The sequence below is a fragment of the Mastacembelus armatus genome, chromosome 17 (assembly GCF_900324485.2).
Source record: "Mastacembelus armatus chromosome 17, fMasArm1.2, whole genome shotgun sequence".
In the NCBI taxonomy this organism is placed as follows: Eukaryota; Metazoa; Chordata; class Actinopteri; order Synbranchiformes; family Mastacembelidae; genus Mastacembelus; species Mastacembelus armatus.
Window position 1 is genome coordinate 13,212,666 of NC_046649.1, and position 26,239 is coordinate 13,238,904.

Sequence of the window (26,239 nt, forward strand, 5' to 3'; positions counted from 1 at the left end):
TCACTGGGAAAGATGACTGTGAGCTATAATTAACGTGAAAACACCGAGGTTACTTTTAAACAACCGGAATAACGTAAAGTAGATCAAACAAAAGAATTGAGCTCAGAGTGAGTTAGTGACAATTTGATACTTCCTGAGTGTAGACGCGTTTTAACTGCCATCATTGGGTTGTAAACCATGACTAACTGTGTCAAGGTGAAAACCCTTCAAGTGGCTGACAAACCTTGTGTTTTTTTTTTTCTTCCATTTTATTTGACTGTATGTTGCTTTGGGAATTCAGTACCAGAAAATAAAATAGATTTTTTGATTGATGATGGTGATAGCTTGAATGTGGTAGACTACAGGTCAGCACTGACCCACTATGAGATTTTAGTATTGAATGATTCTGAATGTCTCAAAGTAATTTAAGTATCTCCGAGCAGGAAAAATGTTTGTGGCTCCTTTTACTTTTCAGAAGCACTGAAAACGTTGACAGAATGAGAGAGTATATATCTGAAACTGAGTCCAACATTCATTCTGCGAGCTGCTTTTTGTTTCTTTGGCTGGAGACATCTGGATCTTTCTTTTTTTCTGGATGTACTGTGTTGGTGTGTATTGTGGTTACTTACACTGTACACGAAGGGAAACTACTGTGTATCGTGATCCTTAATTAAAGATGATTAAAGTCCAATTCCCAAGCTTTGGGAGCAGAACATTACTATAGTCATTGACTGTTTTTACTTGAGTGGGTTTTGTTTTCACAAATTATCTTTGGATTTCAGGAAAATACTTTTTTTTAGGTCCATTTCAGTAAAAGACCATTTGTTCTGGGTAAAAAAAAAAGTAGTCTTAGCTGTGCTTTCAGATTTGAGCCAATGTATAAATTTCATAACCCATGAAGGACAAGATGAGCACAATGTGTAAAAAATATGTGAACACCTTGCTTTAAAGTATGATTCTAATAATTCAGCGTGTATAATCAGCGGTTCTTCAGGTAGAAACTTTGCCCCATGGTGTGGCGCCTTATCAATAAGTTAAAGCCAGCAGGAAGCTAATGGCTCATCTATTAAACTGCAGCCAACCCACTAAGCAAACACTGCGTCTAAAGAGTACTGTAAGTGAAATATGTGACTGTCGGACTTGAATTGACTCTCTCTCTTCACATTGCCATGGGTCAGCGAGGATCTAAACAACCAGCGGCCCAGGTCCTGCTCCTGGGCCTGGATAACTCTGGAAAATCGACTCTTCTCTATAAACTGAAACATAACGCGTGCGTCGGCACCGTCCCTACCATCGGCTTCAACGTGGAAATGTTCGACGCGAGGAAGAACAGGAAGAGCATCGCTCTGACTTTGTGGGACATCGGTGGTCAGAGAAAGATGCGCGAGCACTGGAAGAGTTTCCATCAGGACGCAGGAGCTGTCGTGTTTGTTGTGGACAGCTCTGACAGGAAGCGTCTGGACGAGGCGCGACGCGAGCTGGAAAACACGCTGAGGAGCGACCAGCTGAGAGGCCGCGCTGTGGTTCTAGTCGCCAACAAACAGGACGTGAACGGAGCTCTGACCGCCACCGAAATCAAGGACAAGTTCAACCTGAGAAAGACCTGCTCTGATCGGGACTGGTTCGTGCAGCCTTGTTCCGCGTCCACGGGGTTTGGAGTTGAAGAGGTCTTCAGACAAATCGTCCAAATGGTCAAACTCCCATCAGACACTGCGGCGATGAAAGCCAATATTAAGGAAACGATACACTATCTCAGACCGACCAATCGACATTAAGTTTTATTTCTATGAAATATTATTTTTAAACAATTGACAATAATCCAAATACATTTTAATATATATAAGTTTGTTATATACCAGCAACAGATATAGATCTACAAATAGGCCTAACAGAAATTCTGTCCCAGTCTTTTACACAGTGACTCTTATGGGCGTTATACAGATTCTGTAGCCTTACAGAATGTTTCAAACTACAGAAGAGTGAATGACATGAAAATATTAGGCTATGGTGCTAGAAAGCACAGCACAGCCTACAAGGAAGTGCATTAGAACAGCTGCTGAGAACCACAGGCAAACACATAGCGACTGTCAGTGGTGTATGTACAGTTTCTTTCAATTATTAAACAGATGTGATTATCTCCCACAGTTACGTTCAAGTGCGTTAAACCTTTAGGTTGACAGAGGCATTTCACTGATCCAACAACTCTTCCACTGGGATGAGTAAATAAAGAGCCCAGGCTGCCTCAGATGTGATGGATTGCAAATTAACTATTTGGTTGGCTTGTTATATCAGTTAATACTGAACATATATATATATATATATATATATACATACATATAGTTGTCTGTAATCCATAAATGCTGATTTTTTATTTTAGACAGCCATTACGTCAAGAAAATAAACATTGATTAATCGATAAAGGCTAATTATCTAATAATCGATTTTATTTCAAGACATTTCCTGAACAAATTCTTTTTTTTTTTTTTCCCCAACATGAAGCCTTTAGATTATTGGGTAACAGAAGCAAAGCCGTGAGATTTAGAACCATGAGCCAAACCCTGTCTCTCGCTTTGACACGTACCCACCGGAACAAGTGAACCAACGAGTGTTAAAGTGGATGAAAACATACACAGATGCATGCGGTTCATGCGGCAAAGAGAACAGCCCACTTTACATCAGTTAGTGATAGAAAATACAATCTCAAATATGGAACATATAGTGCTATAAGGTAAAGGCCCAGGATATCCTTGTCATGTAGCTTGTCCCACAGAAGGCTCTGGCCGCACTCTGATCCCAGGATCCCGCACTGTCTCTTCGTAGGTCGGCAGGCGTTTGCATTCATCGTACGTGGGCAGCTGAGCAGTAGGAGACGGATTCACCAAGCTGTCCGGTGTGCAGCTCTCCATAAGCGGTTCTTGAGACGTGGTAACAGCTGGGTGTCCTGTGTGTGACGGGGTTAACTGCCTGGACCTGGAGCACAACACTCTCTGGACAACATACCCCAAAGCAAAGAGAAGCAGCATGATGAGAACCCCGGAGAGTTTACGGGTGACCATAGCGATGTTGTAGTAAGTGTTGTCCACCAACTGCTGGCAACAGGTGATGACAGTGGCGTTGCTTTCTTGCACGCAGCAGACCTGGTTATCCCGACAGAGGTCCTGTCCACATTTTCGGATGGAGTAAACAGCTGTGCGAATAAGAAAACAACCAGTGAACACCGCCAGGGTTTGGCATCTGTAGAAGAGCATCGTTGCTGCTGCTGTTGTGAGAAACGATCTAGGAAACCTCGATGATAAAAGAGTGGGAAAACAGGAAGCAGGCGAGACGATTCACTTGTGGATAACACGCTGAAAGACGCGTTGATGGAGAGGCAGCGTCATCATCTGCGCACCGTATAATCTGAAGGTAGAAAAACAAAAACAAAAACAGTGAAATGAAATCTGTCCATTTGTTTGCGCACAGAACAGTCACCAGATTATATCCCAAAGTACAACTGAAGCCACCCTGACAGCTGAACGTGCATGTAGGCGTCTCTGCAGCATATAAAAATGCTAATAAGCTTGACATCAACTCCTAAGTGTTCTTCAGCGTGTCCCTGATTTATTATGCACTTAAGAGGCATATTGATGCCTACTAGCAATTCACAAACACGCTTTACATGAAATGCCTTATTCATTTTCTATGGAAGTAAACAGGCGCCCAGGAAATCAACCAGTCATACAAGAAGCACTGACAAGTGACCTACTACCAGGTGAGAAAGTAGAGGAAAGAATTTGACGAACCCTTTATTTTTGGCGTTTCAGCACCACGGACAGAGCTCAAGACGTCCACTGTGGAAACAATGTCGGGCGCTGTCCAACCTGCTGACACAACCAAGCCCCAAGAAATGTTCTAGCTGGCAGGAGCAAATAATTTCCATTTGCAATATTAATACAGCTTTACGTACATTCAGGGGTCCAGCCAGGTCATCCCTTAAAAGGCTGCAATGGTTTGGCCTACATCCATTTAGGCTAATCAGTATATGATGCTGTAAGTGCAAAGTGCCACCTACCTCACCCAGGATATCTGCTAAGACTGTCAAAGGCTTAGACTACTACAACATACCTAAAAACACAAGCAGAACATTTTTTTTCCTCAGCTACAAACTTTTATTATTCTAGCACAAATTCAGATCCAATATACAAATTGATACTGTTTCAAAAGTTTGCCATTACAGCTGAGAGCTGTGACCGTCATTTTACTGGATGCACAGAGCAGAGATTGTATTACATCATATACCCTTCACAATGACTAATCAATAATGTGACTACATGATGAGTAGGTTGTGGGTAGTAATGGAGGGAAGTGCTCCTTAATAGCATGCCTGCTTTTCTCCTCTGTTCAAAATAACTTGTATTATGCTAAATCAATGTTTGCTGTGCATGGCCAAAGGATGCAGTGTGTGTGTTTGTATTAAAGTACACACACCATCCTCTTGACATCCACTTTTGTTGCTTGGGCCTAATGAGTTTGAGTGCTTAAAACCCAATTGTAATTAAATTGTTTGCTAAAGCAATATCAAGTTGTTGAATCTGCAGGATGCTGGATTTTGTAAAGATCAGATATCAAATAATGGAGAAAACTGATGCTTTTACAGGCAGATGCTATAAAAAAATAAAACTAATGTAAAATATTTCATGGAAACAAGAAATGCAATTTGTACAAAAATAAAAACTTGATTTTAAAGCAATGGAAAATATACTGTTCCACTGAAAATGCTTGACAGTAAAGTATAAAGGGGAAAAAAAAAAAAAATTCAGTTTGAGATGTTATGATGAAAATCTGTGCATTCACCAGGATTTTCAGTTAATTCCAAAACATCTGTCCTGCATGTGGCAGCAGTAAACAGATTTTACATTCAGTCTTTAGTCTGTTCTCCTCAGATGTCGTTCTGTGGTCAAAGCACTGTTTTGGAATCTGTTGGATGCGTGGACAACAAGGGGACCCAGCTGCACAGTTTGCTCTGGAAAAGTCACATGGGATCTCATGAATTAAAAAAACAAAAGGTCTTTTAGTTGCATTAAAGATTTGTTGTATAATTAGACCACAACAGTGACATTCAAGCATAACAAGAATTCTACCTCCGAATTAAAATCTCTTGTCTACTGAAGACTGACTTTATAAGTCTTATTATACTGGTAGTCTTCATTTGGGAGTCAGAACTTTTGATTAGGTTAGAAAAACATGGCACCCAATATTGCTAAAATAGAAAGTACCACCTATAATTCTAGGTTAAGTTACACAGTGCAGTGGTTTTATGTAAAGAAGAAAAAAAAAAAAAAAGGCAATTCAGTAAACGTAATCTTCATTGTACTCACCTGCTCTGTAGTCAGTTCCTCTCTTCAATTTAGCAGACGATTGATGAGCTTTGTCGTGTTGACTCGGGTGCATGCCTGGACGGTAACGAATGTAAGTGGCTGAATGTTGATCAGGTTTCTCCTCGACCAAACTGTCCTGAGAAGTCAGGGCAGACCAGCCTTTGGTGCTTAGAGTTGTTTGAAGAGGTTCTGTGGATGGAGGTTCATCAAGCCGATAGGAAATATCACAGCTTCTACAAGCCTGGTCACTCCCATCAGCTGACCTCCATCTGTAAAATTTATTTAAAAAAAAAAAACCAAAGGAAATTTAATTCTGTCAAATCAAAACATTTTCAGATGTCAGCACATTCAAGATGTATGGACATTACTCATATTCTGGTTAACTGCTGCATTAATACAATACCTCTTCTCAACTAAAGAGCAGGCCCTGTTTCGAGAGCTAACAGTTAATGTGGTAGGAACAGCCTTCACATGGCAGGTTATGTAGACCTGTTGGAGAGATTTGTTAGTGCAAAATACATTCTTTCAGGTCTTGTGTGTATTGATAATGTTTCTAATGAAAGTCTCATGCAGTTTGGACAATAAGTCTTTGATAGGGGGAAAAAAAAAAAAAAAAACACACCTGATTGCTTGGGTCATGGTAGAACTTGAAGGCATCAAGCTGAAATCTCAGCTTGTTCTCCTCAACTCTTGGTAGGAAATAGGAGCTGGAGTTTGTCAGGTAAGCATCAGCGAGACAACTAGTCCAGCAGCAGAGGAAAACAAAATGGTGTGAATATAGTTCCAGACCAAAGAAAGAACAGCAGTAGAGTTTTCATTTTGTGGTTGTAGCTACAATAGTAGATAAGATTTGGTTACACTCACCCATGGTGCTCAATAAAGTCATATCTTAGTGCTGCCTCTGAATCTGGTGTTGCTGTGGCAACACAGTGGTCAACATAGACTCGCAGGGGGATGTGGTTTTCAATGACAGCAGACACTTCAAAATGAATGGGATCACCCAGGAAATATGTAAAAGATCCCCTCTCCAACTGCCAATCATCTGCAGAGATGAAACATCCAGCCTTTCAGTGAGGCATTATGCAGGGACAAAATGTTGCTCATACAAACGCTGCCTAAGGCTCTCATGAAGAAAAAGATGCTCTGGCAGTGCCATCTAATACCAGTCATGAGCCGCATATCGAAGTCTATTAGATCCTCTGCTGAGGCCCTGGAGACAAAAGGAACCCAGGTAGGACGCAGAGAAACGCCATTCACAGCATACCTCCTGGAACCAGACAGCCATGGCAGTAAATCAAGAGCACATCTTAGCATCAAATGTTCAAGACGGTCAAATACAAGAACAAAATATCAAAATTCAAGAAGGTGGTTCATACATACCTCTCATAATGGCATTCGATTGGAATAGTTGCTCCATCCAGTCTAATAAACCCACCAGATGAAGGTTCAGATGAGTACACCAGCACATTAGAATAGATAATCTTCTCTCTTGTCGACTGGAAGAGAACACTGTCACTCTTAGAACATGCTCTACAACGTGAAATATCAAGACAAGGTACATTAATCTAACACAGAAATGACGCGTTCATTTTAACAGCTTATGAAAGCTCAACTTTGTTGGACCCACATGGTTAAATCTAGTCAAACAGCAGAAACATTTCTGCTAATACTCGAGCTGCACACCAGACAATCAAGCAACACGATTCTTACTGAGAGCTTAGTTCCACAAGACATCAGCTGGGCCTTTAGGGTGAATTCAGCCTCTCCTGACGGTAAGGCTCCGCATGCAACCCCTTCACCGGCTGAATCTGAGCCCAGGCGCAAATGTCTGCCGTCCACCTGAAGGCCCATGTTAAACATATCAGCTTGCACCACAACCTCCATCGAGTCTGGGTGACATTTAACCACGACAGAGCGAGGACGCACGCCGAGCTGCGCGCTTTGCCGCTGTTTGACCGCAGATACTTCAGGCTGGATGGCAGGCCTCGCATAAGCCCAGCTCGGTGTGTACATGTTTGTTAACCTTGAAGCTGGGCTGGACAAATACTTGCTTTCTGCAAGTGTGGAAAGTGAGATAAAGACGACAATCCACCAAAAACGGGCGCTTTGTAGGTTGCGATCCATCCTTGCACACGAGCATCCAGGTGGGTACAGAGTGTCTGAGCACCACGACCTCTGAAACTATCCCCACAGCTGTAAATAATCTTAGGTGACGTGAACTACTCAGACACACCTGGGCGCAGAGTGGAACTGATTATTACAATGTTCAAGTCTGTCGATATTAAAGTGGAAACATATTAAGCCGTTTAAATGTGTAGATAGCTAATAATTCAATTGACTAGATATAGGTCGACATAAAATTAACTTCACATATGTGCGTGTGTGTTTGCATGGGTAGTCTGGGTCTTTGGCTAAACCTACATGCGTTATAAGCAAAATCTCCCGCTAGGTGGCACTGCAACTGCATATAAGCTCAATTCCTCAACTCCCCAACCCATGTTTCGAGAGAGCTGCTACCCCCCAGTTCACTTTGTCTTGCCCCACTCCTCCCTCATCTGAGATGGTATATTTCAGCTTCTGATTGGCTGGACACATCTGATCCAGGTAATCAGCAGCATGCAGGGATAATTGGACAACAAGTCAGAGACCAGAATTGCCTACCCCTGCTTTAGAAGTATATGTCTGTTTTCCATCAGCTATTGCATATATTTAATTAATGATCATATAACCTTTTTGTTTTAACAATGTACAGAAAATTGCACTTTGACACAACAATGCTATTGATGCATCTTACAATCTGAAATTACAAGTATATGGAAGCAGCACAGAGACTTTCTTTGCCCCAGGTTTTGCTTCTCAGGATGTATACACACTATCTTGTCCATATAGGCAGTTGTCACTGTTAGGCATTGGTAACATCTAGTTAGTGATGTTTTAGAAATGAACATCACAGCTTACATGTGCCTTCAAAAGATTATTCCCAAGACAAAACTGTGTAGCTTTCAGTTGGCACTGCTGGGCACTCAGCTGAGCATGTCACTACAAATTGGTTCAGTTAGTGGACTCATGAAAACATCACTGAGAACTCACTTGACTAAAAAAACTTCATGTGGACATCCCACTGTTAATTCTTGTATGAGTGTACAAAGTGTTTAGAAGATTGACACCTCATTATCTGCTGTGCTCTATGGACAATAACCTTAAATCTGACAATAAAGTATAGACACAATCCTAATGGTTAATTTGATCCAAACTTTAAATAGACAATGATTACCTTTTGACTGACTTTCACATCCTTCTGAATATCAAAAGACATTTTACTGACATGCTTATGGTCACCTGATGGTAAGTTGGTTATTAACTCTGGACTTTCCAAATGAAGCGTGAGCACACACTCCACTGCATTCACTTTGCACTAGATAACTCTGATGAGGCTTGAATTGTGTGGCTGTGTTGGTGACAGGAAAATACAGTCAGGGGTGCAGTAATGACCCAATGGCAAAATAAGGAGGTTGCATTTCTAGGAATCCAGGGCTGTTAAATGAAATTTTTTTTCAGTTCAAGCAAATTTAGTTTTTCCTGTAAATCACATACAGTATCAGTCATCTGTTTGGATACACTTCAAAAAAAAAAAAAAAAGTTTTTAAAAAAATTGAAAAAATGAATGATAAATCAGAAAATGTATGCAGGAAAAATATTTATTTGAACCAAGTCAAAAATAGAACAATAAATAGTTGTGAATAAATAGGCCAGAATAAAACGGTTATCATTAATAAATAAATAACATATATTCTGTAAAAGAAAAAAAAACACACCTCCTTAAGTATAAATAAAATGACCGCATAAAAAGAATAAATATATCCTCCACCCCTTAAAGTTATGAAGTGTTTTCTGTTCCATCTAGATTATTTGACTGTAAAACAAATTGTTACTGTAGTTTATGGTTCTGTATAGCTTTTTTAAGCTTTTCTTGTGTTTGAGTTCAGTGAGAATTTATCTAGTGTTCCCCAGAGTTTAAGTATCCAATAACTCGGTTGATTGTGATGGTGCGGACCTGGAAGCCCTTCAGTATTTTGCAGAGGCTCAGTCTTTCATCATAGGTGCATTGACCATCTGCAGCAACCTTTAAAAGACGAGACAACCATGATGAAGGATTTATTACCGCAATGAAATAACTGATTTTCCAAAAGCATATGTCCTCAGTTGAATTCAGTCTTAGTAAGTAACAGGGTGTTTTGTTTTGTGCAGTTTTTACCTTATCTAGCTTAACAGCATAAGTATCAATAGAATAAAAATCATTCAAAATGAGTTTTAAAATCATCATTATGACATGCATCCATTACCTGCTCTGAGGTCCAGTCAGAAAGCAGAGACCATGCGAAGCAGTTCTGTTGAGACCAGAATATATTTTTATAAATAATATTTAACTCTGTTTAATGAACCATTAAATAGTAGTGGGTAAAAATGTTAACAATTTGGGCATTCATCATGACATTTTTTTCTGTTGTAGTATGTCTTATAAAATCCTTCACTTTTAGCCTTTCATAGTAATTTAACCATTATTATGCAAATATATCAGATATAAAACAGATAAGTTTGTGGAGGGTGATTTCAACTGTTATCGAACAGCATTAATTCTAAAAACATTGGTTCAAATGAAATTTTTCCAAAGGAAAATGTATTGTTAAAGTGAGGTACCTCCATGAGTTCTCTGAGGCTGAACAGAACAGCTGGACCAAGTGGACAGTCAGGGTCTGACTGAGCAACAACAAATTTGTAGTAGTGTTGGAGATCCTCCCCGATGTTTGTGAGACATGACTCCTATATGGCAAAACAGCAGAGTTATTTATATTTATTGTGTACACTTGAAGGGTTTGGGTTAAGTTACACAACAGAACTGAATAACAACCTACCAGATTGAATTCTGAGACAGTGTTTCCAGAGCATGTTGATTCCTGTGGGACAAACCGTTACAAGTTAAGCAATAAAAGGCACAGATACAAAAGAATGATTGAAGGTTTAGTGTATCTGGGCACATAATATTGTTGAACTGGATGCAACACATTAGGCTGTCATTTCAGAATATTTTGCCACGTTTCAAACTTGAAATACATCTTTATGAACAATGTAATGTCTCTTTATTTACCTTTGGTGCGCACACAGATGGTGTGTTACTCTTCGTATTCAGCTGCATACTCTGCTCTTTGCAGTCGATTCCACTGAACAGATTTCTCTGTGACAAGGAAAAGGTTTTATATTTTTTTTTCTAAATTGAAGATAAATTAAAGACAATAGTGTGGAAATGGGGTAATTCATCTTTATTAGGTTGCAGGCCTACCTGTGCGAGAGCATCAGTGATGTTCTGCAGAAGTGTGCGTGCGTATAAAACACAGGAGTCTGTCATCTGCCCTTTACTCATCACCGGCACAGCCTGGCTGACGTGCCACAGAGGACAGCTGAGCACTAAAAGCAGCAGTGCAGGAGCAAAGTCTGTCACAAACAGAAAAATAAAGTTCCATTAGTAAATCCTGAGTTTCAAATACTTTCTTGCAAAGAAAAAAATATCCTTCAATTAGTTTATATTTTACTTACAGAGCTTGACAAGGAGCATGTTGAATAAGACTTTTGATTCAGGCTTCTTGGTTTGTCTGACTGAGCTCAGCCATCGTTAAGTGTTTTATAGCCAGATGGATGCAGGGACTTCCCTCATAGTACAGCAGCATTTTGACACCAAACCCTAAACTGAAAGTGCAAAGTCAATGCTGCGTAATTTCCTTTCCCCCCCTGTTTTGATGAAACTGGAATTAACGTAAACAGTAATCAGTAAAAGACCTGTACATCTATCTTGAGATTATTATTGTGGCGCTTCACACTGATGACTACTCCTTAGTGACATTTCCCAAGAAAGAAGAATGAAATATATCAATATATATATATTATATTATATTATATTATATTATATTATATTATATTATATTATATTATATTATATTATATTATATTATATTATATTATATTATATTATATTATATTATATTATATTATATTATATTTCTAATCTGGAATAGAAGCTGTTATTGAGCATGTTAAGTACCTCAATAATCACAAAAAGAAACATTAAATTGGATTGTGTGTACAGGGCAGAATGAAAAAACACTGACAACAGCTTGTAGAGAATCTGGTACTGGATGATCTCTTATTATATAACTTTAACTATAAATTTTTAGAATAAATGCACGATAAATTTAAAAAATGAACTTACTCCATAAAGATAATTTGAAGATTATTAATAAATATATGAGAGCCTTATTAATACTACTATCACTAGTACAACTACTACTAATAATAATAATAATAACAACAGACAACAATAATAGTAATAATAATAATAATAGTAGTAGTAGAAGCAGTAGTAGATGTAGTAGTCGTTCATTGTGTTAGTTGATTGATGTAGTAACTATTTTTTCTCCCTCAGAGTTGTTCCTCTCTTGTTTTGTGGTAATGCACCACAAAACTCAGTTACATAAGTGTGAATGGGCACAGAAACCTAACTTTGCCCTTTGCTGAATATGCAAATAAGAGCTGAACCCCTTGCAACATTTTCACAGGCTTTTCCTTTTTATTTTTTTAGTTTTACAGTAACATCAGCCGAAACATATTTAGTTGGAACAGGTAATGCAAATTAGATGCTGTGAAATCCAGCCAAATAGACAATGTTCACACTCCTTAAACATTTATTATATCTACAGTATATATATTTATATAAATGACACTCTTAAAAAGTTGACAGTGAAAACATTTAAACAGCCAGACAAAAAGACATATATTTCATTCTTTTAATAAAGTATCTTTTTACATTTACATATACTATGTCCATAAACCCTATAAACCAGATAAAATAGATATATGTTCAGGATGTGACTCACTAATATATGTGATAATATTTTTCATGTTCATTTATTTTTTTTTTTTAGCACTGGTAAATTGAGCATAACAGATCACATTGCTGCTCATGTCAGTATGCCTCTGGTTTGTGCTTTTCATTTCTACAGTATACATGTAAACCCCAATTAATTTTTGAACCCATATATTGTCACTTTTGTCCTTTCTACAGAATATCATCACACTGACAAATTCAACAAAAACAAATGTGTATATATTTCTAAATGTTTTGAATACTCTGAATACATCTGAAATTGTTACATCCAATTTTGTGTCCAAACGATCTGTAGAAGAGCACTGTGAAGCTGCTGCAGCATTCAAATACCACTGTGAAGCCAAGCTGTGAATCATTACAGACAGTGTTGATCATTTTCTACTACAACAGCTCAGAACAGTAGATGTTTAGTAATGTATTTGTCGGTGCACTGTGCTATTAGTGAAAGTAACATTACACAGGTGAATAATTGAATGTTGAATTGAATCTTCTTCATGATGGAGATAAACGACAGAGTTAACTGATCATCAGTTTAGGTAGGTGTGGTCCCTGGAAATCATTATCCTTTTTGAGACAAGTGAGAAACAAGGCATGCATGTGTTCTCTCCAACCCAGCATTAACATATGAGTGTACCGTGCAATATCATAAAGAAGTAAATCAGAGATAGCGATGGAATTAAGACAGAAGAATTTCCCTAATTCTGTGAAATATGTTATGATTTATTGTGATGTAGAAGTGAAAAACCTGCACAAACTCAAAAGAGTCCATACTGACAGCAGTGATCACTCAGATCTTCTTTTAGATGTTCTAGTCCCCAGACAGCATCCTGCCTTGCAATACACACACTGTGTGTTTTAATACTAACTGCTGTGTTCAGCTTTCCAGAAGCACCCAGCACAGATGGAGTTTTATTAGTAACACTGGTAATAATCCATGTAATGGGGGGTTAGATGGTGTGCACACGAACACACATGTAGGCAGGGGGTTTATTTAGAGACAGCTTTCTCTGCCTGGTGACGCTGATGGCTGTGAGCATGAGCACGCCTGTCAAAACACAGACAAGAAGCGAAGAGTGAGCACAGGACATACAGTAAATGTCCAAACACATCTTATAAAGGCTCATCTCTGACACTGTTTGGAGTATAAATGAGTTCATAGGGTTTAGAGTTTTTTATAGGTATTGAAGACTGAAGAACAAAGAACAGAGAGAAATATGGGAGTGTTACCTGATGATGTCCTCTATGTCCACCAGCCTGGCATCCTGCTCCACATGAAGCTCATCCCTCATCAGCAGCAACTGCACCAGCTCCTCATTTAGACCTGTGTTAGATTCGTGATGCATTTCTTTAGGATGGTTGAGGTGTCACAATGAGGGACAATTTTGGAGCCCAGGAATATAATTTAGGAGCCTGATATGTGAAAATTAATAAATGCCTGTATAGTGAACTGTAAGGTTCAGAACAGTACATGTTCTGTCAGTTTTTATGGTTGACTGATTAAGTATTTTAATCATTTCTTATTTCAGGATAGTTAAGGAGAATAGCTTGATATCATTCAAGGTAATTTCTTAGTGATGTACTTTTTTAACCTCTAATCCACTAGGACACATTAGCATGACTTGAAAGTAAGATTTCACACCATCTTTAAACACATTTCAATCAATGTTTCTCTTCTTTCTCAAAATTTTACAGATCAAAATTTTTCACCTGACAGCAATGGTATTTCCCTAAAATTAGAACATGGTACAACCCCGTTGTATGAACAGGAGGTTTGTTGGTGTTATCAGTCATATGTGTACATATGTCATATGTGTATGACTGAGTGTCTGTGTTTGCATTTATGTGTCTGCTTTACTACTTTACTCACTCTTAATCTGGGAGATTAAATCATTTGTGATGAATTGCAGCTGTCCTAGACTCATGTCTTTCATGTCCCCACGCCTGAGATTCCTCTTCAACAAACCCTCGATGATATGAGGCAGATGGGGAAGCTGTGTTTAGAAAGACACAGGAAAACTATGTACTTCTAATCAAAATGTTTTGAAATGTAAATAAAGACTTAAAAAGCATCTGAGCTGGGGTTTTTTTTTTTGTGTTTCAGTGACTAACCAAATCAGCCACAGGTGAACGCCTGTGCAGCTGGATTTGCCTCTCCACTTCCACCTGCATGCGGGCCATAGGTCGAGCTAGAGCCAGGGCCACACGGGCTTCCTCCTGCAGTCTCCGCTGCACCCTCCAGAACCCACCGCAATCATCTAATGGGTCTGAGTCTTCCTCTGCTGTATCCCTATCTGATAAGGAAGAACTCTGCTTGCTCTGGAAAACAGGTAGTGTAAGCGATATCATGATGTAATAGGTCAATGTGGTTCTGAGTGGTTATTACAAAGAAGCTGTGCATACCACAGGTGACAGTGGTGTGTCCAGACTGGTCTCTGTCCTGCTGTCCTCAGCATCGCTGTCTTTGTCACTGCTGCTGTCATTAACAAAACACACCTGCAGGTTTACCCCGCTCTGCAGCCTGTGAAAAACATGGGAGAGGAAATGCTGTCAGAGACAGTGCAAATGTCTTCTAGTCATAATGAAACCTACAGAGAGAAATGGGAAATTACTGATTGATTGTTGTGATTTGCTTTACACACAAAACAAACAACATTTAAATGAAAGACGCCACACTGTGTAGGACTTGGTAGGAATTTAGGTCTTTATTCTCAAGAAGATGATCCTAAAAGTAAGTAAAGATGCTTAAGTAAATTATGGCAGGCAGTGTCCATATACTTTTGTCCATGAAGTGCACTGATACCAGTAATGTCACAAAGTGTGACCTAATAAAGTAGGAATAAACGCAACTGAAAGCTTTAATGAAACAACTTAATGCACACTCAAACCCTCCACTGCAGTTACACAGAAATATCAACCTCAGCCTTTCCAAGAGCTCAATACACCATTCACTCAATTCCAGATCATAATACTGAAAGAACAGTAACCTCCCCCTACTGAACAATAACACATACATCATCATGAAATGGACAGAGCAGAGTTGGAATTTCCACCCCAAACTAAACCCCAGAGTGTGCACCTTTACCTCCAATGGAGGTCACATGACCCTGTATCCACCAATCACGACTGTGGACATATATCAGACATCAGTTCCTCTTTCTGCAACACTTGGGCCACACACAGAACTGTACTTCCTCCGACAGCAGCATTGGTGGAAGGGGGATGGCCCCATTGTTTAACATAAACAGTCATTCAACTAAAAAAAGTCAAAGTGGCAGAAAGTTACTGCCGGTCAAAGCTGGTAGTGTCATACTTTAGTTATAGTGGTATTGGTTAACCAGCTTATCTCTGATGTAATGGAACTATTTTCACTGTGTTTGAGTGTATGTGTGTCTTTGCAGGTCATTGATATGTGGGTGTTTAAAACCTCTATGACAAACATGAAATATCACTTTCATGGGAAAATGACTTCCTTTCAATTTGATTTTACATGGCGGAGATACTGTAGACCACATTTCATATATATTTGTAATCATTTTCATAGTGAAGAAAAAGACAAAATGCCTTTTAAAAATACAAAGTTACAGAGATTAGAAAAAAGCTGCTGTCAACATCATTTGGATTTTTACTGTATATAGTTTAGTGGATATCGCTACACTATATGGGTGATTAACAAACTTAAGGGGCAGTAAAAACATTTAAATGATGTAAGAATAATTTGCGCTCATTTTTAAGGAGCAATGTATTATTATATATATATATATATTTGTAAGTGTGATAATATGTTTGTTTAATAATGCTTTTTGTCAAAGACATTGTCACTGGGAGATTATTTGTTTTGGCATCAGACATTTTGAGACTCTCCACCGTGAGAATTTTTTCAAACTTGGTCTAACTCATGAAGCTGGGGCATTGCTAAGTTTCTGTCTCAACATTTCATCACGCAATAGAGGTTAACCACTGCACCACTGCAACTCTGAATTTACTCTTTCCATGCTTTTGTTTCTTTGTTCTGTTTCTGAAAGTAAATTAGTTATTGTTCAGTCCAATTCCATTTCCCTCAGCCTGACTGTAAACACGATTGAGGCTTTCTGGGAAACCTTTCACTTTCCTTTTGTATGCCATGTCTGACTCATACATTCTCATCATCCATCTATTGACAAATCTATCAAAGATAAAGGCACATGATAACTAAACTTTACCCATCTTGCATTATCCTGTAATCACTGCTCTATGACTCCTATTCCCACACTTGAACTGCAATCATTAACCGTCATTTACACTTTACATAAGAGAATTAACCAATTCATCTCATTTGATTTTTTAGATGTGTTTGTTTTTAGCTCATAGTTCTTAGAAAACTGATATACTGAGTTACTGAACAGCTCCCCCATCTGGTTTACCTGCTTGTATTTATCAGGTAGACCGTGCTCAAGCTTTTACAGATGCTTAAAAAAGAGGTCAGTTATAAACTGAGAACGCTAGATCTTTTTTTTTTTTTTTTTTTTTACTTTGTTACTCTACTAGGGGAAGATATCAGGAACATGTTTTCCTCTCAGAATAAACTCTAGAGAAGTTTTATAGATCATTAAAAGTGTCAGCTGTCAGCAGCTAAAAACATAAAATTGGTGTCAGCTTTCAAAAAGCTACATTGATCAAACCATAACACACTCACAGACATAGGCTTGTTTCAAACCTACCATGAGGACAGGCCGTTCTTACTGCAGCTGGTGTAGATGACTGGCTCGTCGTCATAGAAACTACCAAGGGCAAGTTTCTGCCTGATGGACTCTCTCTCATTCCTCTGGGCCTGCCAGTAACCGAGAAAAATACATGAAGACACACAGTTTTGATAAAAGTGCTGCTGCTGTACAGTCATTTCTGCTTGATTGATCAAGTAGGATATAACCATAGGAAAAATTGTTAAGCCAAGTATGTACCTTGCTATTTTGATTAAAGATATAAATACTGTATAGAACCACAATTGGAAAGCACACTGCTGCAGAGGAAGCTAAGAGGAAGAGATGGGAAAAAGCCAAAGGGGGAGGGAAAATATTTATTATGTAGGGAAACGTATGAGGGCAGCATGGTGGCTGAGTGGTTAGCACTGTTGCCTCACAGCAAGAAGGTCGTGGGTTCGCATCCCGGCCTTTCTGTGTGGAGTTTGCATGTTCTTGCGTGGGTTTACTCCAGGTACTCTGGTTTCCTCCCACAGTCCAAAAACATGCATGTTAGGTTGATTGGTGACTCTAAAATTGCCCGTAGGAGTGAGTGTGAGTGTGTGAGGTTGTCTGTCTTTGTGTGTCTATATGTGGCCCTGCGACAGACTGGTGACCTGTCCAGGGTGTACCCCTGCCTTCCACCCGAGAGAGCTGGGATAGGCTCCAGCAGATCCCCGTGAAAAGCGGGTATAGAAGATGGATGGATGGAAATGTATGTTTACTACACTGTCACAGCATAATCTGCATATTATACAAATAGATAATGTGTCTTCTGTTCTATATGCATAAGCCTAATCATAATAATTACACACATCTTTCTTTAGATAACACTCATTTTCTATTTTTCTACAAAAAACAATTAACCCAGTCATTGTAAATATTAGAGTCAACCATGAACAGAAAACCAAACACTCTGCTGCATGCACTGTAATAAATACAGGGCTGCATTTGCAATTTGATAAATGCATATTTTGCAGATTCACATTGTCTGTTTTTTCCCCACAGAAGATCTATGCTGTTTATAAATATTTGTTTGTTGATTGTTAAATAAATCTATCTCCAGTTAAGCAGTGACACTCCTGTCCTTTTAAATCCACAAATATACATTTCAAGATATTTGCCAATCACTTTCAATCACAGGACTATAATTTTCATAACTCATGTCGTAAGTTGTTCTCACTTTCAACTGACATTTATTCATTACGACAGAAGCTAATAACTTTAGGAAAATGGTTAGAATTGTTACGCCATTGATTTTGACCTCATGGTTTAAAAGGCCACATAATTCTGTAATGTTTCGCAACTTCCTGTATGTGGCTCGACTCTCTTGAATTCTCAGCATCTATGAATGTCACTGTCTTGATTTCATTTTATTCCCCTTCCTCCTCCTCTTCCTTTTCTTCTATTTCAGTTTACGTTTTTCCCTGAATCATTTTCACATCCTCTTAGCTTCCGCTCTTTAGGTTGTCTTGGAGCTTTTTTTTTTTTTTTTTTTTTTTTTACAAACATTTTATGTCATTTGAGCTGCATTGGTTTCAAAGATTGATGTGTCAGGTTTTGTCTTGATGCAGAGAAATATCAAATGAAATGTCTCTGGGTAACACCGAAAGCATTATTCTCTCTTCTTGCACCGTAGAGAAAGTATTTGCCCAAATGCCCACAAATGCCCAGTATTCACCCACATGCCCACACCTACTACAAGGTTGGCTACTTGATTGTCTGTGCATTAACCAACAACTACTGAATGCCACCTCCAACATTAGAGATGTTTTATCCTCTAAATAACCTCAAAGCTGCCCCAACACATACACACACTCACACCCTCTCTTTTTGGTGACGCATCATGAAGCTGTGATGTAAAAGCATAAATCACAGTTGACCACCTTCACTCTCCCAACCAACGCTTTGTCTCCTTTTCATCCACCTCAGACAACTGGATGTCCACCTTATTCTCAGGTTGTCTGCACAGATTCACACAACCTATTTACCCCTCCATAAGACAACATGTGGTATGGTCACTATAAAATATAATAATAATAAAAACTGAACAAAGCACCTTACATGATTATACATATATTCACCATATTTAGAGATTAAATTATTTTACAAAAGAGATGTAAAAATACAGAGATAAGCAAGCAGTTACGTATCATGTACAAACACACCCACTCCCAATTACACACCTACTCGTCCAGTACGTGGCTGAATCATCTATAGCAGCACACCCATGATGGACACCAATTCTAAATATTATGCTACATATACTGTACTACACCCTCAGAATTACACACTACCAAACACAAATCCACACACCTGGTAAATGTGTTTCTCCTGGTGCACCATCCTTCAGCGCATCGTACTAAAACGGCTGCCGTGCCCTTCTCTATGCTGCAGTGAAGCTAGACCCAGGAGACCCTCTCATATACTGCAGCTCTGTGGAGCGAGGGAGGGGAGAGAGCGGTGAGGGGAGGGGTGATGTGGGAGCAGCAGAGGAAAGGGTGGGAAGAGACGGAAGTGGAGAAGGAGAGAGAAATGGACTGGGGAGGGAAGAAAGAGAGCTGCACAGTGCTGCCACTGCTCTCCTGATCTGTTATCTATTCCTCCATCTTCCTCGCTTTCTGTCTCTTGGTTTTACCTCTTCATCTTTCTTTTAGTTAAAGGAAAGGAACAAATAGCAGCTAGAAACCTGTGCGTGTGTGTCATCAGAGGTGATAGACAGTTATAGATTTATAGACATAAGGGCAGATGATTGCTGACAGAGCAAGATAAGCAATATAGGGGGCTTAAAGGCCAGGTTAAAATTAGTGTGATAAATAAGCCTCAAATACTAGGAAACCAAACCATTACGAACTGTGGCTGACAATAACAACACCTCTAATAAATATCAGCACTTTTGAACAAAACTGACATGGTGTCTTTATTTGCTTGCCAGACTAAAGCAGAGCAGTGAATTTTTAATTGCATATAATCTGTTTGTTGTATCACATAAAGGGATCTCCTGCAGCCCCCCTCCACATCACAGATACAAGTGTGATGAGCCGTAAGAGAGACGAGGAAGCGCAGGGTGCACGTGGTCACGCGTGCATATAAAAACACAAACACACACACACAAATAACAATACACAGACATATACTCTCAGTTAGTTCACACAGTACTGTGCCACAATGCAGCAGTGGGGTGGTTAAAGAAAATAACATTTTGAGTCATTCATCATCAGCATCAGGGGCCAAATCCATGGCTACGATAAATATACACTCTATCTATATATACAATATAAAGAAACCAGATAATATATGGCCTACAATTGCAATCGTTATCTACACATTTTTATACTGGATCTTAATTAGCTTTTGCTTATTTAATTTCTTTTTGATCTTGGGTTCTGACGTGTTTTCTTATATGCTGAGTCTTATTCTAAGTCTGTGCTAAGACTTATACCAAATATATTTTTTTCATCTTCTGCATCTCTTCATCGTTTTCTTGTCGTCTAGAGCTGTAGAGAAATATGTCAGAACAAATGGTCTCAAGATGAGAGTAATTTAGTGCTTGTGTGGGTCAGACAGAAGGAAATATAGAAATACAGTCACTCACAGAGATGCTGGAGAGTCTGGTTTGCCCACTGCTGTAACACTGTCCACTGTCTTCTGCCTGTGGTACAAAGATATCACGGAGTTCTTCAGCCCAGCTGCAGCTGTTTACCATACATCCTCTGCCTCCTCTCTGCTGCTGTGTGTCACAGTTATCATCTCCACAATCCTCCCACCAGTGGCCTGTTGTAGCCTTTCTCATAAATACTTCTGCCTCCTCATCTTCATCCATGTCTAAATCATAGTCCTCCATAAAGACCAACTGTGTGGTGTGGGTGGAGAAAATATCAGAGTGGGGGGAGGGGCTCTGCTCCCTATCTGAGAATAGAGCCAGAAATTGAGAAGTAGGACAGAAATCTCGGTGCTGGAAATATCAATCTCTGATCAATCTAGGAATTTCCATAGCATGTTTCCTGTGATAATACAGATAAAACAAATTGATTAATATTATTGCAATTAATATAAAACTATGTTAAATCTTTCATTTGGGCACAATATTGTCTTCATCTAAACATAGATCATAAAACAAATTCTGCAGTTTTTTTCTTATCACCTGTCATATGCTGTACATCAGAGGTCACTAACAGGCGGACCGCGAAGCCGCCCCATACGGACCCGGACGTACAGCCAAAACAGAAGATTGTGATTTAAAACCTAACGGGGCGCTTCTATTTCCACCGGCGCAGCTTTGCTAGACTTTACAGTAGTGGAAACGCACAGACCAATTGCATGCGAGTTGAGCCATCCCACGTGATACCACTCAGCCAAGCAAGTCTGTGCATTCCAGGCGGTAAACATTACGACTCTACAGTGTAAACAGAGCTAGAGGCAAGTTCCACATGAAAACAGTGTTGCCAACTTAGCGACATTGTCGCTATATTTAGCGAGTATTCAGACCCCTCTAGCCACACTTTTTTTTTTTAAGCGACTAGCGACAAATCTGGCGACTTTTTCTGGTGTTACTTGAGACTTTTGGAGACTCTGATGTGTCTGTACTGCACCGTTCTTACACTTCTCAATTTACCGCAGTAAGATGGCAAATCAGCTGCAGCCGCGAGCCCCTCCCCCGTCCCAAAGCCTTCACAGGCGGCCCAGTCCTCTGGCAGCAGTCCCTCCCTTCCAGCTGCAGTCACAGCAGGAAGTGTTCACGCCTCCGCGTCCCAACTGCAAATGAATCGCGCGTGCGATCATGTATGTGTGTGATCTGTACTGATGCATGACATAATAAAAAAATAAAATAAAATGAAAAAGGTAAAATGTTCTTTGTCTAAAATAAATCACTGCATTTGACTCAAACAGCCTCAGTCATTTACAGCAAGGCAAATGTATTAATTATTGAGAACTTATTAACTGCAGGCCGTCATGCTACATTATATGGCACAGTACAAATATTTTATTTGTACCTTATTCTGTCCCTTATTTCTTATAAAGAATTACAATTGTCTCTTACTTTTCATTTCTGAAGTTGGCAAAAGCGTCCATCACGATTACAGCATGTGCCATGGGCATTATGCAAATTACGCGATGACGTCATTCAGCGACTTCTAGCGACTTTTAGGACAGCCAATAGCTACTTTCCTTACTGACGAGTTGGCAACACTGCATGAAAAGACAGTACAAAGAAAAAGAAAGAGAGCGATACATGTAGAAAACAAAGGGAGAGAAACTGTAAAGTGAGACGGAGAAAGAGAGAGAACTTGAGAGAACATTATACATATCTACAGCCATACATATATGTTCAGTTGTATGTTACATGACAATAAATATTGTCAAAGTTTTTGAATTGTACTGAATTCATTTGATTTGACAATCAGGTATTGATTACATGCAGATGTTGATAAAACTACTAGGCTACTTAAATATATATCACACTAACTAGTTAGACATGATCTTCCGGACCTTTGCTTCAAGAAATTTTCTCTAACTGGACCTCTTTAAATTTTAGTTGAATACCCCTGCTGTACATGGTACTTATTTACACTAAAAAGATGCAGCCACTATAAGGTGCTTGCAACAAAAATTCAAAGAAGTCAAAAACATTAGTACCATGTATAATATGTGACACTTTGGATCTTTTGCAGAATAGTTCTAGTTCCTGAGCTCAGGTTCAGGAGCCCAAGCTCAATGCCAGCTAACACAAATGAAAAAGGGAAAAACACAGATGAGCATCCCTGTTCTTCTAGAGACCGGCGTTACACATCTCCCTGCTGTCACGTGTAGCTTAGTTTCAGTGGTGTGTATCGTCATGGGATGCCCAGAGGAGAGAGCACCATGTGGAAACATATAGGAACAGGCAGAATGGGGTGTCTATCCTCTGGAGTTTTAAAAAAAAAAAAAAAAAAAAAACTAGATGCAAAATTTGCATTTTAGAAAGAGTTGACAAAGCAGACCAATTAAAAGCTACTCCAATAATTTGGGCCATTTTTCTGCAAACTTATCTCACATTCATAAACTTAGCCCCATTTCCAGGCTGTCAAGTGCAATCAGTCTTCCTCAGTCACTGGCGCATTAAGCAACAAGAGCCTAGAGTACAAGTAGTATTTGCATAAGGTGCAGTCAGTGTGCAATATAGCATTACTTGGCAGAAGTGTGTGGCCAAGAAAGGGTTTTGTTTTTCAAGGGCTCAGACCTGATGATTCCTAACATGAGTTTGCAGTGTAGGAATAATACCACAATCTATTGCTCAGAGTTGCAACTTCAGGGCTGATCTTAATTAACAGGGGACAGCCTTTGCATGATTTGGGTAGCACTAAAGCTGGCAATGTCAGGTTTGAGAAGTCACTGGTAGAATTTATGAAAACAGTAATATAGCTTGCCATGCTCAGTGAAGTTACTCAAGTCTGGAGCATATATGTTGAAACCTACTGAGCAAAAGTGACAGTAAACTGACTGACCAAACACCTGTATTACAGAAAGAATGAGACCAAGTTCTAAACAAGACATGTTTATTGGATGCTGTAGAACAGGACAACAATCTCAAAGAAAGCAAGAGCATTGTGGTTAAGAAAGTTGAACTCAAGTTTTACTAATGCAAACTTGTGAATCTAAACCTCACCATTTGGAATCCATATTTGTTTGGGTGGATTAGGTCAAGTATTGTTTTCCTGTCAAACTGATGCTGCTCTTTGCTTGTTGAGTGAGAACACTAAGGCTTGGGTCTCCCTTTGAAGCGACGTTACACAGGCAGAGTCCAGATTTGTAGCCAGCTCAAGACATTCATTTAGGGTCACTTGGGTGTTGGCTGTCCTTGTATGAAAAATATGGCGAGAAAGGGAGCTGGTGATAAGGAATATATCCATTCACCGGCTCTGGATACTTTCTACTGCTGCGTGTAGTGGTGTAGCATGGTTTACGTTTTTTTGAGGTTGAAGCAGAGGTTACTGGCTTTGTTGTGGGACTTGAGTCACTTCGTTTTGTGGTTCTGGCTTCATCATCTGGCTTGGGTGTAATGAACGTTGGAGGCTGAGTAGCTGTCTGCATTGGTTCACTTGGATTTTGTGGGACTAGATGACTTCCATAGAAATGTGGGAACCCCGGGTAAGTGTATTCTTCTGAGTTGTCAGGGACTCCTGCTGGACTGTAGTAGGGATAGGGAAAATATGGAGGGAAATATGGTTTTGATGGGTGAAGATTCTTAGCTGTAGTGGTAATTTCCCTGGTGGTGGCTGGTGGCACTGTGGTCTTTGGTGGGAAATTTGGGGGCATATAGTTGGAGGAATAAGGGTAATACCAATAGTTAGGATACATAGGAGGCTTCGGTTCAGAGGGTTTCTCTGTGGTTGTGATGGTGGTTGTTTTAGGCTTAGCAGTAGTTGTAGCTGTGGCAGAATCATGTGCCGAGTCCAACAAATACATGTAATAGTAATACAAAAACCAATATGGATGGCTAGGTTGATAAATGAAAGGATGGCTCCAGGGCTGCTGAGCAGGCTTAGGTATAATCAAAGCAGGTGGTGCATCAGGGCTTGGCAAGACGGAACAAACAAATTTAACAGGAGTCATCAGCCAACTCACTGACAACACATGGTTTCCATTCTGAAATATGGATAAAAAGCAATTTAGCTCATGATACCATTTTTAAAAATCTTCATCTTGCTTTCGAGTCTTATCCTGACAACTAAGCTACAGTCATTTTGCTAATATCTAAACATTTACTTGAATACCTTCAACATTTCAATGACCTCTCTACTATAGAAATTTGAGCTAGTTAATCCAATTAGGTGCAAAGGCCTACCTCTTGTATCACATTGCAGCCATCATATGGAACAACTAACACAAAACCCAGTGCATTTTGCTGCATTCTGTAGCCACACATTTCAGGCAAGTAGATCAGAGGGACAGGATGTGCACCACCTAATAAAGATAATAAAGCCATTACACAACATCTTGTCAAGCACTTAGACGTGTCTAGTTGAGTTACAGTTACCTGTGTTGAGCTGTAGGTCAGCAGCTGTGGTTCCCATGACTTGCAGCCTCATCTTGGTTTGACCACAATGCAGCTTTACTTTCAAGTACCACCCTACTGCTTGATTGGCCATGGTTCCTAACTGTGAGGTGTGCATCAACATATCTTTAGGAATAAAGACATTCAGATACATTAATACAAGCAATAACCTTGGGTTTAACTACTATGCAGCTAAAATTAGGAGATTACTACACAGCAAAAACTTACGTGTGCCATCTGATTGAGTGGAATTGACATGTGACAATCCATTGTTACCTGCTGCAGCAGCAGAGACAGAGCCTGATCGAGAATAAAGCTCTTTCCCATTAAAAATAATGCTTCCTCTCCTTATTTCCAGTACTGTGGCTTCATGCACTACCTTTTGTTGAATATCTTTTTTCAGATCTTTCAAGCTAAAGCAGGTTAAACATGAAGCCAACGCGCAAAGGAGCAATGTGACAGCTACAGTCTGACGTAATATGCATCTCCATTTAGCGTTACCTGCCATACTGGGGATGCACAACCAAAGGCAGTGGAAAGCAAATTACTATGGGGAACAGCTGAATTACAGCTTTTTATACCAAGCATGGCATCAGTCAATCAACCAATCAGCATTACTTCTGCTACAGCTTGCACCTGTGTTTATCAGGGTTTCAACAGGTGCACCCTTGTCATCGTTTGTTTGATGTATGATTTCACAGTTGTCCTGAGGTAAATAAAGTCAGCTCTGCACTATGAGATCTTATATTTATTTTATAGGTTATTTTTTATATCGTTTTATATTATCTGTATTTGGCACACTGTGAATCATGAGATTGATAGTGAAGTCTGTCAGCTGTTTAGTGAAATGCTTTGCGTATATCAATTCTATTTGTAAATTAACTCTATTTTATGAACAATATATATCACAGGCAAGGATGAATGGAGTTTTTTTTTAGTATTTGGTACTTTTGACTTTCAAATTTATAGACAAGATAAGTAGTGAATATACGATGGCAGAACCTCATCTGGGAATAATTGAATTGTGTTTTGATCTATTAAGGACTTTGTTAATCAAACTTGCAAATAAAATAGAATTAGACTAAAGGATAACTTTTAAAAATTCCTTTAACACTCAAATGACCAGACATTAATATGCTGCTCTACATTAATACTATATTATGGCAGATAAATGTTGGCCGGTCATATTGACCCACATAAGAGCCTGTGACAGGAT

At 39.3% G+C, this 26,239-nt stretch overlaps 5 protein-coding genes across 6 annotated transcripts; 1 reads left to right on the plus strand and 4 right to left on the minus strand.

Annotated features, from left to right (window-relative positions):
• Window positions 1–1,092: 1,092 nt before the first annotated feature.
• On the plus strand, window positions 1,093–2,209 carry arl14 (ADP-ribosylation factor-like 14). Its single transcript, XM_026313881.1, has one exon. The coding sequence runs from the start codon at window positions 1,149–1,151 to the stop codon at window positions 1,752–1,754; it is 606 nt and encodes a 201-aa protein (XP_026169666.1). The 5' UTR covers window positions 1,093–1,148; the 3' UTR covers window positions 1,755–2,209.
• Window positions 2,210–4,883: 2,674 nt separating this feature from the next.
• Window positions 4,884–7,460, minus strand: LOC113134158 (zona pellucida sperm-binding protein 3-like). The gene is made up of 8 exons (XM_026313396.1): window positions 7,047–7,460; window positions 6,717–6,832; window positions 6,500–6,603; window positions 6,201–6,378; window positions 5,959–6,076; window positions 5,740–5,825; window positions 5,337–5,605; window positions 4,884–4,981 (listed from the first exon to the last, which is right to left on the minus strand). The coding sequence occupies exons 1-8, from the start codon at window positions 7,458–7,460 to the stop codon at window positions 4,884–4,886; spliced, it is 1,383 nt and encodes a 460-aa protein (XP_026169181.1).
• A 1,613-nt stretch (window positions 7,461–9,073) lies between these two features.
• On the minus strand, window positions 9,074–11,002 carry LOC113134724 (interleukin-12 subunit alpha). Its single transcript, XM_033325646.1, has 7 exons — window positions 10,990–11,002; window positions 10,675–10,826; window positions 10,483–10,569; window positions 10,250–10,291; window positions 10,035–10,157; window positions 9,680–9,724; window positions 9,074–9,459 (listed from the first exon to the last, which is right to left on the minus strand). Exons 1-7 carry the CDS (start codon window positions 11,000–11,002, stop codon window positions 9,334–9,336), a joined length of 588 nt encoding a protein of 195 aa, XP_033181537.1. The 3' UTR covers window positions 9,074–9,333.
• A 1,329-nt stretch (window positions 11,003–12,331) lies between these two features.
• LOC113134636 (schwannomin-interacting protein 1) lies at window positions 12,332–20,698 on the minus strand. Of its 2 annotated transcripts, none has more exons than XM_026314092.1 (7): window positions 20,584–20,698; window positions 16,971–17,080; window positions 14,674–14,791; window positions 14,383–14,589; window positions 14,141–14,264; window positions 13,501–13,594; window positions 12,332–13,318 (listed from the first exon to the last, which is right to left on the minus strand). In XM_026314092.1, exons 1-7 carry the CDS (start codon window positions 20,692–20,694, stop codon window positions 13,261–13,263), a joined length of 822 nt encoding a protein of 273 aa, XP_026169877.1. In that variant the 5' UTR covers window positions 20,695–20,698; the 3' UTR covers window positions 12,332–13,260. The 2 variants fall into 2 exon arrangements, with proteins under 2 accessions (XP_026169877.1, XP_026169878.1); XM_026314093.1 differs by lacking the exon at window positions 20,584–20,698 and adding an exon at window positions 19,305–19,390.
• A 3,097-nt stretch (window positions 20,699–23,795) lies between these two features.
• Window positions 23,796–25,513, minus strand: LOC113134159 (adhesive plaque matrix protein-like). The gene is made up of 4 exons (XM_026313397.1): window positions 25,252–25,513; window positions 25,006–25,149; window positions 24,814–24,932; window positions 23,796–24,614 (listed from the first exon to the last, which is right to left on the minus strand). Exons 2-4 carry the CDS (start codon window positions 25,145–25,147, stop codon window positions 23,796–23,798), a joined length of 1,080 nt encoding a protein of 359 aa, XP_026169182.1. The 5' UTR covers window positions 25,148–25,149; window positions 25,252–25,513.
• Window positions 25,514–26,239: the final 726 nt, after the last annotated feature.